The 14341-nt window shown below is 42.3% G+C and overlaps 1 protein-coding gene across 3 annotated transcripts in view; it reads right to left on the bottom strand.

Annotated features, from left to right (window-relative positions):
• The window catches only part of GALNT7 (polypeptide N-acetylgalactosaminyltransferase 7), a 94775-nt gene that overhangs the window by 49274 nt on the left and 31160 nt on the right, over positions 1-14341 (bottom strand). For all 3 annotated transcript variants that reach the window (XR_010083726.1, XM_063424302.1, XM_063424301.1), the window contains exon 2: positions 3419-3873. Coding sequence is in view for 2 of the 3 variants with exons in the window: in XM_063424302.1 (XP_063280372.1) it covers positions 3419-3873 (455 nt within the window). In the remaining variant the exon portion in view is untranslated. The remainder of the gene's footprint in view (positions 1-3418; positions 3874-14341) is intronic.

Below are 14341 nucleotides of genomic sequence, written 5' to 3' on the forward strand. Positions count from 1 at the left end.
CCTAGGTCCTTTTTTTATTTCCTTAGCATGGTGTATTTATCTTGGATCCAAAATAATCCAGAAAATGTACCACTCTATTTTTACTTCAGTTCTACCTCTGTGCAGACTCCTGAATACAAAAAAATAGAATTCAGGGAGCAATTAAATTAATATCCTTCTTCCCAAAAGCTAACATTAATTTTATTGCAGGTCTTCTAGGAAGCAGAGATAATGTGTAAAATCCAATATAGATGACTGCTCTTAAGTGCCTGCCACCTATCAGAATGATAAAAATAGATCCAAAAAAGGTAAAAACCACCAAGTTCAAAGAAAAATTTTTCTTTCAGCTACTGTACAGAGGTTTAGGCAGGGTCTGCTAAGCCTGCTCTACTTCTTTGCTGCCAGAAATAAGGTGGAAAACAGGTACTTCTCTATTATAATCCAGTTTATGTTCCCCCTGGCCCTCTTGCAGAGTGCTGAAAGACTGCAGTGAGATGAGCCATCTTCTGAATTTTGTACACTGACTTTTACATATCCCCATACATTCTTGATATTTTTAACCAAATTTATGACTTGTTGTATGTCAACACAAGTGCTGGGCATTAACACTGAAATATATTGGTTAAAATCCATAAGCCAAGAGTATGTGGTACTGGCAAAATGGAAATATTCTTATGTACCTGAGAAAAAACTTCAACACACCATCCAGTGTCATTCCTGTCTACAGGATACAGCAAGAATTAAGGCTTTTTACAGCAACTGAGACTGCCCAGAATCACCAGCAAAGTTCCTACTGAATCAATAAAGGCAGCTGGCAAATCATCCTGGCAACATGTCAGACTACAAAGTCAAATCCAAACATAGCAGAATTGAATCTCCCTTGACTGGCATTTCTTTCCACTTCTCCCTCCAGCAGGGACAAGCCCTGAGGCTACATGGCTTTTAAGCTGAGAGAGACAGCTCTTGCAGCACTATTTCACTCTTGCTAGCACAGCCTGGGAAAGCATTTGGCATACTTCACTGAACAAACCTGACTGCACAGGGTAAGGCTTCAAAATTCTGATGCTTGAAGCAAGAGAGGGTTGAAGGAAGGTCTACCTTTCTATGAACGAATAATTCAGACTTTACCAGAAAGATCTTCCTCAGTTAGCAATGCCAAGATACTACTAATAACAACAACAAAAAAATTACTGTATTGCTCCTTGGTAGGATTAAAGTGAATGTTGAGTGGCATTACCAGCCACAAATATCTTTTTAAAGAGATCAGTGGGAGGAAAATAAATGGTGCATCCAATAGGTAATCTGCTACCTTTTGCTGCATTTCTCTCTGGTACTGGGGAGTGAGCAGAAAAGTGAGCATATGGGAGCCTGAAAGCATATAGAAGTATCAGCCAATCTCACACTGCTTCCCCTCTCTTCTGTTCCCAGGAGACATACAACAGCTATAAACCTTTAACCTACTTAGGCAATTGCAAGCATCCCAAGTATTCAACACATAAAGTAAAGGATATAATGTTGTCTGAAAGATACCTTTTGTTGACATTGTTTTTTCATGTTCTTTTGTTTGCTTGCTTATAACATTAAATCATTAAATACTAAAACCTAACTGATTTGAGCTGCTGGCTTTGACCTCCATGAAGGCTTATCTGCAGCTGTGCTTGAAGGAAACACTTCCTAAAATTCATCTTTTCATGGGTGTCTCTCCTCTTCCTCAAAGTATTGAATAATTTTTGGGAATATCTATTTATTAATGTCCTTGATAACAGAAGACAAATTCTGAGATTATACCTAAAATACTTCAGGAAGCTACAGGTGTGGAACTATTTGAGAGATACTGTATGCTCTCTGATGCCCTTCACCTTGAGTAAAAATGAAGGGGAGGGAGTACTTGAGTTCTGCTGCCAAAGATATGGCAACTCACCTGGGCAGAGGCAGCCCAGTCCCACCTGCACGTGACACATTGCCACCTCTGCTTTGCTGTCCTTACAGAGTGAAGAAATGCTTCAGCAGAAGCAGCAGTGTCTAGGGAATAACCCCCTAAAAAGAAAATGCTGACCTACACAGGTTACCCAGAACATTTCTTCCCTTTCAGAAAAACCTCTTCAGTACAAAGGACCAACTTATGAGCGCAGCAAAGAAAGAAAAACAAAGTGAATCCCCAGGACAGCTGGCACTTCCTTGCCACCAAGAGCAGACAGGCATGGTCCTCTCCTCTGACTGCCAGCAAGTGGAAACCTTTAGTAAGTCATCCGAGGAACACAGCATGAAGGAAGTGAAATGCTGCACTCCATGTGCTTAATTTGCTTTCAATGAGTGCACAGCACATAGCAAACACAAGCAGCTGCACATGCATGGGTATGAGTCAGACCCACAGCTGGCCAGTTCCCTCCTACCTTGAAAAATGAAAAAAAACACCCACTGTAAAAGGCCAGAGCAGGGCCCCAGTAACCAGTCAATGAACCACCAACAGATCATTTACCACAGCTGGAAACATACACCCCAGAGACTGGCCCCCAGTCCAGGGATCAGCATAGCTCCATTGCTGGGGATGAGGGGGAAGTGAAAACTGCCATGTACTTAACATCATACCTAACTTCATACACTGCCCACAAAACCCCAACCAAAACACAGACTGAAAAATACCCTACCATTAAATCAGTTTGCTCAGAAATGTGTCCCTAGCTGATATTTAACAAGGAAAGTTATATCAAATGCAGATTAACCTGAGAGCAAAATTGGCTTTAACATATATCAAAAGTCAGAATAGACTGTGTAAACCTGATAGAAATTCTTGAGTAAATGTTAGTAACTTTCCAGAATTTTCCCCCAACAAACTAGACACCCTTTCAGCAAGTAAATAAATGTTTTTTCTAAGATTGCTTTCCTCTTTAGGCAAATGCTGTGAGGAACTGTTGGAAGACTGTTCCAACCATCACTATGGCAGTTCCATACTTCCATTACTGCAGGTTATTAGGCAGTGTTATTTAAAGAGAACAGCATTTCCTTGTTTCTGTTCTCTATTTATGCTCCATTTTAAAGGCATCAGGGTAAATCAAAATTGAATGAACTAACTAGCATAGGGATGTCTAATAAAGACAATCCTTCCTTCTTGAAGACAAATCTTAAAAAGTTATGGATTAAGAAAAAATATTACAAAGACTATGGCTAGACATAGAACATGCAAATACATGTAATTAGATACTAAAATAGATGACTTCAGAGATAAATCACTACAGCTTAAGTATTCATGGAAGGAACCATTGCAACAGCATTAAGAAGAATATATGGAAATGTGGTACAGTACAGCACTCATGTTTTCAGTACAAGAAGCCTTAAGTGGCCTAATAAATAATATTTTAAGCATCAACTCAGATACACGGAAAGCAAATAACTGAATCCCCTAAAAACAGAACTAAAAGAAAACAAAAGGTTTGCTTACTCTTCTTGACGCAAGTCATTAACACTTCGATCTAGTGAGATCATATCACTTGCCACCATATTAAACCCAAACTCTTTAATGCTGGCTTGAACGGATTCTTTGTAATCTGGTCCTAAAACATATGGCTTCGCTTCCTCTCCAGGGCCACCAACAACTCCATGAGGCTCAGGCTCTTTGGGTTCAAAATTACCAAGGACTCCAGGTCGTAACACAGGATCTGGGTATACAAATGTCTGAGGTTTAAATGTGAGATACTGCCTGTGGATGACGTTTTGCTGCTTGTTATCAACACCATGCTGATTTAGTTCATTTTTGGCCTTATTTTTCCTTCGAATGGATTCCAAGTCCACTTCCACACCTTCAACATGAGGCCAAGGTACCACAGGTTTGAACTTCTCATTTCCTAGTCCATGGTCTCCTTTGTTTGGTAGGGGTCTGTTGGCTTCTTTGTCATCCTGTATACACACACAGAGAAACAGCAGACCATATCAACTGATGAGCTTTTATTTATTTACATCCAGTAGCTTAATGCACTAGGAATTGGTACTAAATATATGTTGAGCAAGTATGGAGAAGTCTCTGTTGAGGGGCTCAATGAACACCTTTTACTAAAGCTACTGGCTGCTGGAGAACATCACCAGTTGTTGTCCACACTTACCTTGGTGAGGTGGTCCTGGAAATGACCAAACACAGAAAGCATTCCCAAAGACCAAATACTCATGTAGGGCATATTCACCTGAATATAGTTTGAGCTGTAGTTCAAACCGATGTGCAAGGGGCACTGACAGAGCGTTTTATGAAGGAGAAGGTGACATGGAGGCAAGCAGTGCCACAGTCCACAGCATGGCATCCTTGGTCCCACTGTCAGACAGGGAGTGTTTGTGAGGTTTCTACAGCTCACATCTCTGCAGGGTCTCAGTGGTTGCTAGAAACAGCCTCAGCTGGGAGAGTGCTGTAACTATGAGTAATGTGGCACACTCAGCTGTGGCAGCTGGGAGCCACATATCCCTCCAAACACACCCCTGTCCCCCCAGCTCGCTCCCACCAAGCTCCTTCCTCTGCTGCAGCAGCTTATTTACAGCTGGGAGGTGACACTGATGGCATCAGGGACAGCAGGCAGAAATGAGATCAGCTGCATGGACACAGGCAGACCCACCTGGGGAGGCAGTGCTGGGGCTGAAGAGAACTGCCACGGCCACCGGCATCTCCTGCATCCTTGTTTAAAACAATTTTACCACACTCCTCCCTCTCTCCACACCAAGAGATTTGAAGTTCTCACTGAGAAGAAAGGCTAGCATTTTGAAAACTGCTCATCATTTTCAGTGATCAGTGAAGTTGGTGGTGTTAGGACAAGGGTGGGTGATTTTGGAAGACACTAGACAGAAAGGCTTTAAGTGTCTGAGTGTGAAGTCTCCAGAATACAACAGCACCACCCATGAAAGCACTAAGTCCAAAACACACAGTCACAACTTTTTCCAATATTACTGTCCAGGAGTATGACAGGGAAATGTTGCTGAAGGTTCAGATTTCCTGCTAAAATTCTTTATTTGTAAGCAGGACAAATGTTAGATCATTCAGAAATCTGTAGGAAACAACACACATTTTAGCAATGTCTCAGAATCAAACAAAATTTTGAGATCAGAAGGATGTCACCCATTCAAACCTGCTGAAGGCAGGTTCACAGTGAGATGGGGTTTCTCAGAGGCTTGTCCCTTTGTCCAGTTTCTCAGGACAATCTGTTCCAGTTGCTTGACCCAGTAAAGGTTTTTTCCCCTCATACCTCAGTAGAAGTTTCTCATATTGCATCTTGTCCTTTCAGTCTGCACCCCTCAGAAGATTTTATTTCCTTTTCCTCTGCAACTTTACTTTTTTAGAGTTAAAAGATGAGATTAGATTCTCCATTAGACATTTTTCCAGCCAAACCCAGCCTCCCGAGCAGGTCTTTGCTAGGTCTCTGCATCTGTGAACATCTCTCCTGTGTTGGGGCAATGTGGAAGGAGAAACCATGCAGAGTTCCAGACAGCTAAGCTCTTTCTAGGGCATCCACCCATTATGCACTCTGCCTTTACTGCAACAAAGGTACAATGCTGACTCATGTCCATGTTCAATCAAACCACATAATACTTCCTACTACATGACACTATTTTCCTCACATCATTCAGCGTAAAAAACCTCCAGAAATTAAGAAAAATACAGTATATAATATTTCTAGGTTAACATGGTAACAATGGGAGTCAGACTGACTCTAATTCAAAATAAGGAGTTTAGTGAAGAAACTTTCTGAGTTCTCTGTTTGTTATAATTTAAACAGGGAGGACATACAATATGCAGAGATGTTACATTATTCTGTTCTTCCATCATCATTCTTTCAGGAACTCAAAAGTCACTGTTAAAAAAGGGAAGTTTAAGGGCATGTGTCATGGGTTAGCACTGGCCAGATGTTAGTGCACCCATGAATATATGTTTTTTCTCTAACAACTCCTGTGGGATGTGATCAGGAACAGAGCAGAGCAGGCTTAAATCTTGAAAACAAAAAAACCCACCAAAACTTTATTAATTACATAAGAACAGGGACAGAAATACTCTTAAACACACACAGAGACAGAAATAAAAACTTCTTAGAACATTTCTTCTCTTAGTTTCTACCTCCTCACTCATCACTCTTTACAGACCAACCTCTGGGTTTTAGATCAAACAATCACTACTCAAAAACAAACTAATCTTCAATTCAGCAAGGGAGAGAGGAGTCTCTCTCGCACCACAGACTGTTCCTCAGAAAACACGGGTCCACCCCTTATGTGTTTCTATGTCACCCATAGCACCGCCCGGAGAAGTCTGCTAAGGTGACACTCTCTTTTTCTTATGTCCAGCGCTCTCACTGCTGTCTCATAGGCCAAAACTACATACAGGGCTTTTTAAGGATGCTGCATGCCGAGCTCTCCCCTTTTCACCCAGGGGCCGGGGTTCCAGGAGCAGGTCTGCCCTGAGGGCAGAGGGCACTACCTCACCCTCCCCCTCTTTTCTCTGCTCGCTCTAACTCTTTAAGTGCCAGTCACTGTAGCAAAAGCAAGGGGCAGTTGCATCTACTCAAAAATGCAGTTTATGTTCAAAAGAGACTCAAGTTTAGTCTATGGCTGACATTATGCAAGAAAAGTCTAGCTTCAAGGCTACTCTTCTCATTCTTCTATCGAGTTCCTTCTAATCATGCTTTATCATCTCGGTCCTAGGCCGCTGCCTTCTCTCTGAAAACTACTAGTCATGAGAATCAATGTTAAAGAAAAGTTTCTTTCTGCCAAGCAAGGGTTAACAGTTTCTTCTCGGCAGGGTGCAGGCTGAGGCACTCCCAGGCTCCGCAAACCCCCACGTGGCTCGGGCAACTTCTCCCGGAGTTTGGGGGGGAGGAGGGGGGTGAGCACACACAGAAGGCACTTCCACAGTTTTCCACCTCTCCATCCTGGACGGGGCAGCTCAGTTCTAGTCTTGTCCATTCTCTTCTCCCCCCCCCGGGGCCCAGCTTACTTTAGTTCTACCGCGTGGTTGTCTTGAGCCTGGCTACGTGGCTCCCCTCTCCTACTCAGCCCAGAGCTGAGCAGGGGAGAAGAGATGTTTCTACTGCTGAAACTGGAACCCGAAAAGAGGCCGAGCCCCCCAGACGCTTGCTTTTAACTCTTTGTGTCCTCAGAGGCGTGTCTAAACCTCTGAGTGACCAACCCAGGTGCCAGCAGAAAAGCTGATCACTGATTGGACTGCCCACATCTCCTTGGAAAAATTCACCTACCCCCCCAACCACGACAGCATGTGAAAAGGCATATTTTGCAAGAAAGTTGAAGGCTGTCATGGATCTAAATAAAGCCCTGAGAGGACTTTTGAAGAGAGCATCCTCTCACACTTACCCTAGAAATCAAAAGGAAGGCTTTGCCACTAGACTGTCAGAACACTGCTGAGCTCTCAGCTCACATCTAATTCCTGCTCTGAGTGCAGAGGCAGCTATAAAAGCCAACAAACCAGTCAGCATCATCAGGAAGGATGCTAAAGAGAGCATAATTTTGACTACATAAAATTTGATGCATTCATGTATTCAGTAATATTTAGTTCTGGTTTCCACATCTCAAAAGGAGTCAGAGAAAGTGCAGAGTAGGGTAATCAAAATCAAGGAGAAGGCAGAAAGGTATCTTGAGATGAAAGACCAGAAAGGCCACTCATCTTTTATCTCTAAGACTTTTGGGTTATGTAACCAAAAAATGTGTATTCTATTCCATCTGTTGAAACCAGCTGGGGAGATGGGTTTTTTTCCTTTATCTCTTCTAACTCCAGGCGGGAGGGGGGTGGATGCTTTCTGTTAATAGGCCAGCTGTTAAAACCAGGGGAGCAATGTTCCTTATCTCTTCCAGGACCCATCCTCCCTCCGGGGGATATCTACTGTTAATGAGCCATTAAGGCTCACCACATGACTGATAAAATTAAATCATTCCATTGTGAGATGCTCCACCCAGTGGGAGGAGCCAAGCATGCCTACCTGGATAAAACCTGAGATTCAGAACAGCAAAGCATCCTCTTTTCCACTGGATTCTCAGAGGAAGACCGGACTCATCTCACCGCCACTTCAGGATCATCTCTACTCCAACAGAACCACATCTGTCACTCCCGGAAGAGTTACTTAGACTGCTTCCAACACCCTGGCCGACAGGGTGTCAGGTCATATTCCTGACTCCGTCAGGGTTTTCTAGGACTTTTGTTTGTTTGCTTGCTTGTTTTTTTTAATATTCCTAGTAAAGAACTGTTACTCCTATTCCCATATTATTTTTTTTTTTGCCTGAAAGCTCCTAATTGGAAAATTGTAATAATTTGGAGGGAGGGGGTTTTACATTCTCCATTCCAAGGGAAACTTCAGTTTTCCCTGACAGATACCTGTCTTTCCAAACCAAGACAAAGACCCTGCAGTTGGGAGATGTAATGGCTGAGGGGTACACAACTGAAGTTCAAAAAAATCATGAAAGTCATGGATAAACCCAATGGAAACCAACTGTTTACTGTGATGGATGACAGGTCCACAGGGGGACTGTAAAAGGGCTGTGAGAAACCTTCTGAAAATTTGAATTAAACAGCTGTAGATGCTGGAAGAGTCCAAAGGGAAGGCCGCATAGAAAGTAGTCAGGTTTACACACTGCCATGCTCAGTCAGCACCCTGGATCATCAGTGTCAATCAGACAAGAATTTCTTATTCCCCCAGTTTGTGTGGAATTAAATAACCTTTCATTCCACTTCCATTACCTATAAAAGTTATGAGCTTCCACTTCATCAATTCTTTGACTGAAGCATCACACTTCTGAAAGAAATTTGCTTATTTTGCTGCTGTCAGAACTATGACTTATCCTTTATTACATTTAGTCTCATTATAACTGTTATGCACAATTTGCATTATAATGCATTTATCAGTAGTTCCCTTCTACACACTAAATATATTCCATATTTTCTGGCCTGGAAACATATTTCATAAAACAAGGAAATGATACACAAACACACAGACACACTCATTGATCCCGTTCCTCCAGTATCTATGCACAGAGGACAAATAAGATAGAAAGCATTTGTTGTGGGTTAACCCCTGCAAGCAGCTCAGCACGACACAGCTGCTCACTCCCTTCTCCCTACTCTGGACACAAAGCTAAAACACAGCAATCATATGGGATGCTATGAAGAAAATTAACTTAATCTCAGCATTTTATTGAAACCAGGGTCTCTATATGGGGCTGGAACAAAGCAACGTACGATACAACCAATGTGGTTAAAACATACGTTCTCCTCTTTATTCCTGAAATGGCTGGTTTTATACAGTGTCAGATAGTTTACAGTTGCAGGTGCATTTCTATTGGCATTCAGCGTGAGAAAGAATGCAAGCAATCTTAGCTTAAGGCAGCCACCATGTTTCTATTCTAACTGTTCTAGCTAAAGCATACACACACCTTAACTTAATTTCTAACTGCGCCACAGGTTTATCTACTACTACATGGGACCAAATCTGAGGCCTAGCAGGCCCAAATCTGAGGCCCAGTTTGGGATAGCTCAAACTTCATTCCATAACACATCATGCTCCTGCTACATTTTATGGACATTAAAAAAAAAAAAAAAAAAAGAAGAACTAGCAGTGTTTAAGCGCATGGTCATTTCTCCACAGATAAATGAGATAAAGCTTTTCCAAATACTGTCTGGAAAAAAGCAAAGTCAAACCACAATCAAAGAACTGCTTCAGTCATCATATAAATCACAGTGCCTTAGTTAGGAACTTCTAGGGCTTGCTCTCTCTTTTATGAATTATGACGCACACCCACTTTTAAAAGAAAAAATTAATAATATATCAAAAACTGGAAAGAATTTTTAATCAGTGTTCCTCACTGATTACAAGTTTGGCTCAGGTAAAAGTAGTTACACAACAACAGTTAAACTGGAAGGCATGCGTATAAAAAAAGATAAATCACAACAACCTTTCTAAAGTGGCTGTCATGGGTTAGCACTGGCTAGATGTTAGTGCACTCATGAATATATGTTTTTTTCTTCTAACAACTCCTGTGGGATGAGATCAGGAACAGAGCAGAGCAGGCTTAAATCTTGAAAACAAAAAAAAAACTTACTAAAACTTTATTAATTACATAAGAACAGGGACAGAAATACTCTTAAACACACACAGAGACAGAAATAAAAACTTCTTAGAACATTTCTTTTCTTAGTTTCTACTTCCCTACCCATCACTTTTCACAGACTAACCCCTGGGTTTTAGATCAAACAATTACTACTCAAAAACAAACTAATCTTCAATTCAGCAAGGGAGAGAGGAGTCTCTCTCGCACCACAGACTGTTCTCTAGAACACACAGGTCTACTCTTTATGTGTTCTCATGTCACCCGTGGCACCGCTCAGAGAAAGTCTGCTAGGGTGACACTCTCTTTTTCTTATGTCTAGCGCTCTCACTGCTGTCTCATAGGCAAAAACTACATACAGGGCTTTTTAAGGATACTTGCATGCTGAGCTCTTTCCTTTTTACCCAGGGGCTAGGGTTCTAGGAGCAGGTCTGCCCTGAGGGCAGAGGGTGCCACCTCACTTTCTCTTTCTCTTCTCTGCTCGCTACTCACTTTAAGTGTCAGTCACTGTAGCAAAAGCAAGGGGCAGCTGTATCTACTTAAAAATGCAGTTTATGTTCAAAAGAGACTCAAGTTCAGTCTATGGCTGACATTATGCAAGAAAAGTCTAGCTCTAAGGCTACTCTTCTCATTTTTCTATCGAGTTTTTTCCAATCATGCTTTATCATTTCGGTCTCAGGCTGCTTCCTTTTCTCTGAAAACTACTAGTCATGAGAATCAATGTCTAAGAAAAGTTTCTTTCTGCCAAGCAAGGGTTAACAGTTTCTTCTCAGCAGGGTGCTGCAGGCGGAGGCACTCCCAGGCTCGGCAAACCCCACGTGGCTGAGCACCTTCTCTCGGAGTTTGGGGGGAAGGAGGGGGGTGAGAACACACAGAAGGCACTTTCACAGTTTTCTACCCTTCCATCCTGGACGGGGCAGCTCAGTTTTAGTCTTGTCCATTCTCTTCTCCCCCCCCGGGCCCTAGCTTACTTTAGTTTCACCGCGTGGTTGTCTTGAGCCTGGCCACGTGGCTTCCCCCTCCCCCACTCAGCCTAGAGCTGAGCAGGGGAGAGATGTTTCTACTGCTGAAACTGGAACCCAAAAGAGGCCGACCCTTCTCAGACTCTTGCTTTTAACTCTTTGTGTCTTCAGAGGCGTGTCTAAACCTCCGAGTGACTAACCCAGGTGCCAGCAGAAAAGCTGATCACTGATTGGACTGCCCACATCCCCCTGGAAGAATTCACCTCCCCCCTAACCACGACAGTCTCTACCTCTCGCCTCTGAGGACACACTGTCTTAAAGTAACAACTAACATTACATCTATAAATTTACATCATCACTTAATCTATGCTTTGCTTTTGTTCTTTTTTGATCTTAACTCACAGTTTTTATTCTATCATTCTTTTGATCGATTTCCCGGTCAGGGAACCATGAATGTCATGGGTTAGCACTGGCTAGATGTTAGTGCACTCATGAATATATGTTTTTTTCTTCTAACAACTCCTGTGGGATGAGATCAGGAACAGAGCAGAGCAGGCTTAAATCTTGAAAACAAAAAAAAAACTTACTAAAACTTTATTAATTACATAAGAACAGGGACAGAAATACTCTTAAACACACACAGAGACAGAAATAAAAACTTCTTAGAACATTTCTTTTCTTAGTTTCTACTTCCCTACCCATCACTTTTCACAGACTAACCCCTAGGTTTTAGATCAAACAATTACTACTCAAAAACAAACTAATCTTCAATTCAGCAAGGGAGAGAGGAGTCTCTCTCGCACCACAGACTGTTCTCTAGAACACACAGGTCTACTCTTTATGTGTTCTCATGTCACCCGTGGCACCGCTCAGAGAAAGTCTGCTAGGGTGACACTCTCTTTTTCTTATGTCTAGCGCTCTCACTGCTGTCTCATAGGCAAAAACTACATACAAGGCTTTTTAAAGATACTTGCATGCTGAGCTCTTTCCTTTTTACCCAGGGGCTAGAGTTCTAAGAGCAGGTCTGCCCTGAGGGCAGAGAGTGCCACCTCACTTTCTCTTTCTCTTCTCTGCTCGCTACTCACTTTAAGTGTCAGTCACTGTAGCAAAAGCAAGGAGCAGCTGTATCTACTTAAAAATGCAGTTTATGTTTAAAAGAGACTCAAGTTCAGTCTATGGCTAACATTATGCAAGAAAAGTCTAGCTCTAAAGCTACTCTTCTCATTTTTCTATCGAGTTTTTTCCAATCATGCTTTATCATCTCAGTCTCAAGCTGCTTCCTTTTCTCTGAAAACTACTAGTCATGAGAATCAATGTCTAAAAAAAGTTTCTTTCTGCCAAGCAAAAGTTAACAGTTTCTTCTCAGCAGAGTGCTGCAAGCAGAAGCACTCCCAGGCTCGGCAAACCCCACGTAGCTGAGCACCTTCTCTCGGAGTTTAGGGGGAAGGAGGGAGGTGAGAACACACAGAAAGCACTTTCACAGTTTTCTACCCTTCCATCCTAGACAGAGCAGCTCAGTTTTAGTCTTGTGCATTCTCTTCTCCCCCCCCAAGCCCTAGCTTACTTTAATTTCACCGCGTAGTTGTCTTGAGCCTAGCCACGTGGCTTCCCCCTCCCCCACTCAGCCTAGAGCTGAGCAGGGGAGAGATGTTTCTACTGCTGAAACTAGAACCCAAAAGAAGCCGACCCTTCTCAGACTCTTGCTTTTAACTCTTTGTGTCTTCAGAGGCGTGTCTAAACCTCCGAGTGACTAACCCAAGTGCCAGCAGAAAAGCTGATCACTAATTAGACTGCCCACATCCCCCTAGAAAAATTCACCTCCCCCCTAACCACGACAGTGGCAAAAGAAGATGGTCTGAAAATTATTTTAAAAGCTTTGAAAGAGATAGTAACAGCAAAGCGAAGGGAGGGCTCAGAAGAAGTGAGCACAACATACATCTGAATACAGCACTTCTAGGTTGTGGAATTGCATTTTATTGAAATGGTTTGCTCTGGCTCACCCGTGGAAAGTGTATGGTTTATCCCAAGTCTGTAACCTCCCCTGCAGTATCGTGTGTCTGTAACCTCATTGGCCTGAAGATCTGTCCGCACCCACTTTGAATCTCTCTGTTAAGGGTGCAAACGGAGAGGGCTCGAGCTCTTTGCCCTGGAGGCCTCCGGAGGCTCTGCTCCTCTCCCCTTCCCTCTCCCCTTCCCTCTCCCCTTCCCCCCTCTCCCCCTCCTCCCTCAGTGACCATGCTGCCTTCCTGGGGTCAAACTCCAAATAAATCCTCACCTCACCAGCCGTCTAGAGTCTCCTTGCCTGCCTGCATGAAAATACCAATGAACCTAGAGCCTGGAGGGCTCCCAGGGAACCGTCCCCAGGGACCTCCCCCCCAAATCTAAATTACAACACTAGGTTATCACAAAATTGAGGGGAGAGAAGCCAAAACTGAATTCTCTCATATCTGAAGACAAATAACAAAACAAACAAAATCTCATTACATCTTTATAAAAAGGACACAATACAGAAAAGAGTTTTTACCACAGATCATTATTTTTTCCCATGGGGTTGGACCTAGGATTTCCTGCCAGCTTTCTAGATCCAGTTTGGTGCATGCTTCTTTACATTTTAATGTTTCTTTCACTCCTTAGGGAAATATATATGATTAACTGCAATGGGCGTTTCTTCAACAGTGATGTGATAAAAATACAGTCACTACCTGACTTGTAAATAAAAAAAAGGGTGTTATTCATTGTCATTTTACTTCACAAATTAGGTGCCTCATTGCAGAAGACAGGAATGCAGTTGAAGGTATAGAAGACATAACCATTTCCCTTTGAAAACATGCCTATGAATTACACAAAGTAAAAGGAAAGACTGTGAGAAGTCTTAATAAGGCTGCAAGATCAGTCATCTGGTAGGAGGGCTGGAGTTATAGCTGGCAATAAAACTGCCAATGTGAAAGTTGCATAATCTGCTTTTCTTCAGTAACTAGCTCAAGACTGGCAACTCCCTAAAACTCTCTATGAAATAATGTCTGAAAAAAATTATTTTAGAAAAGTGGATTTGCTTCAGAATTTTCATTTGAGAAAAAAAAAGCACACACAAATGGAAAAACACCCAGCTGCTCAAACAAGGATAAAGATCTACAGCACTTCTGCTATGACTTAAAAAAATAAATAAATAAAGCCTTTTCAATCACTACAACTTTTTGCACAAAAAAAGTCTGTTTCAAGATCCACATGCAGCACAGCTTCTAAACCATGTTTTGCTAAACCTTCCATCAAACAATTTTGTCACAAGACAGCCCTGTTGACTCAGATTAAGGCTGAAGTTGGACCAT

This window comes from Prinia subflava, assembly GCF_021018805.1.
Source record: "Prinia subflava isolate CZ2003 ecotype Zambia chromosome W unlocalized genomic scaffold, Cam_Psub_1.2 scaffold_2cwr_NEW, whole genome shotgun sequence".
Taxonomy (NCBI): Eukaryota; Metazoa; Chordata; class Aves; order Passeriformes; family Cisticolidae; genus Prinia; species Prinia subflava.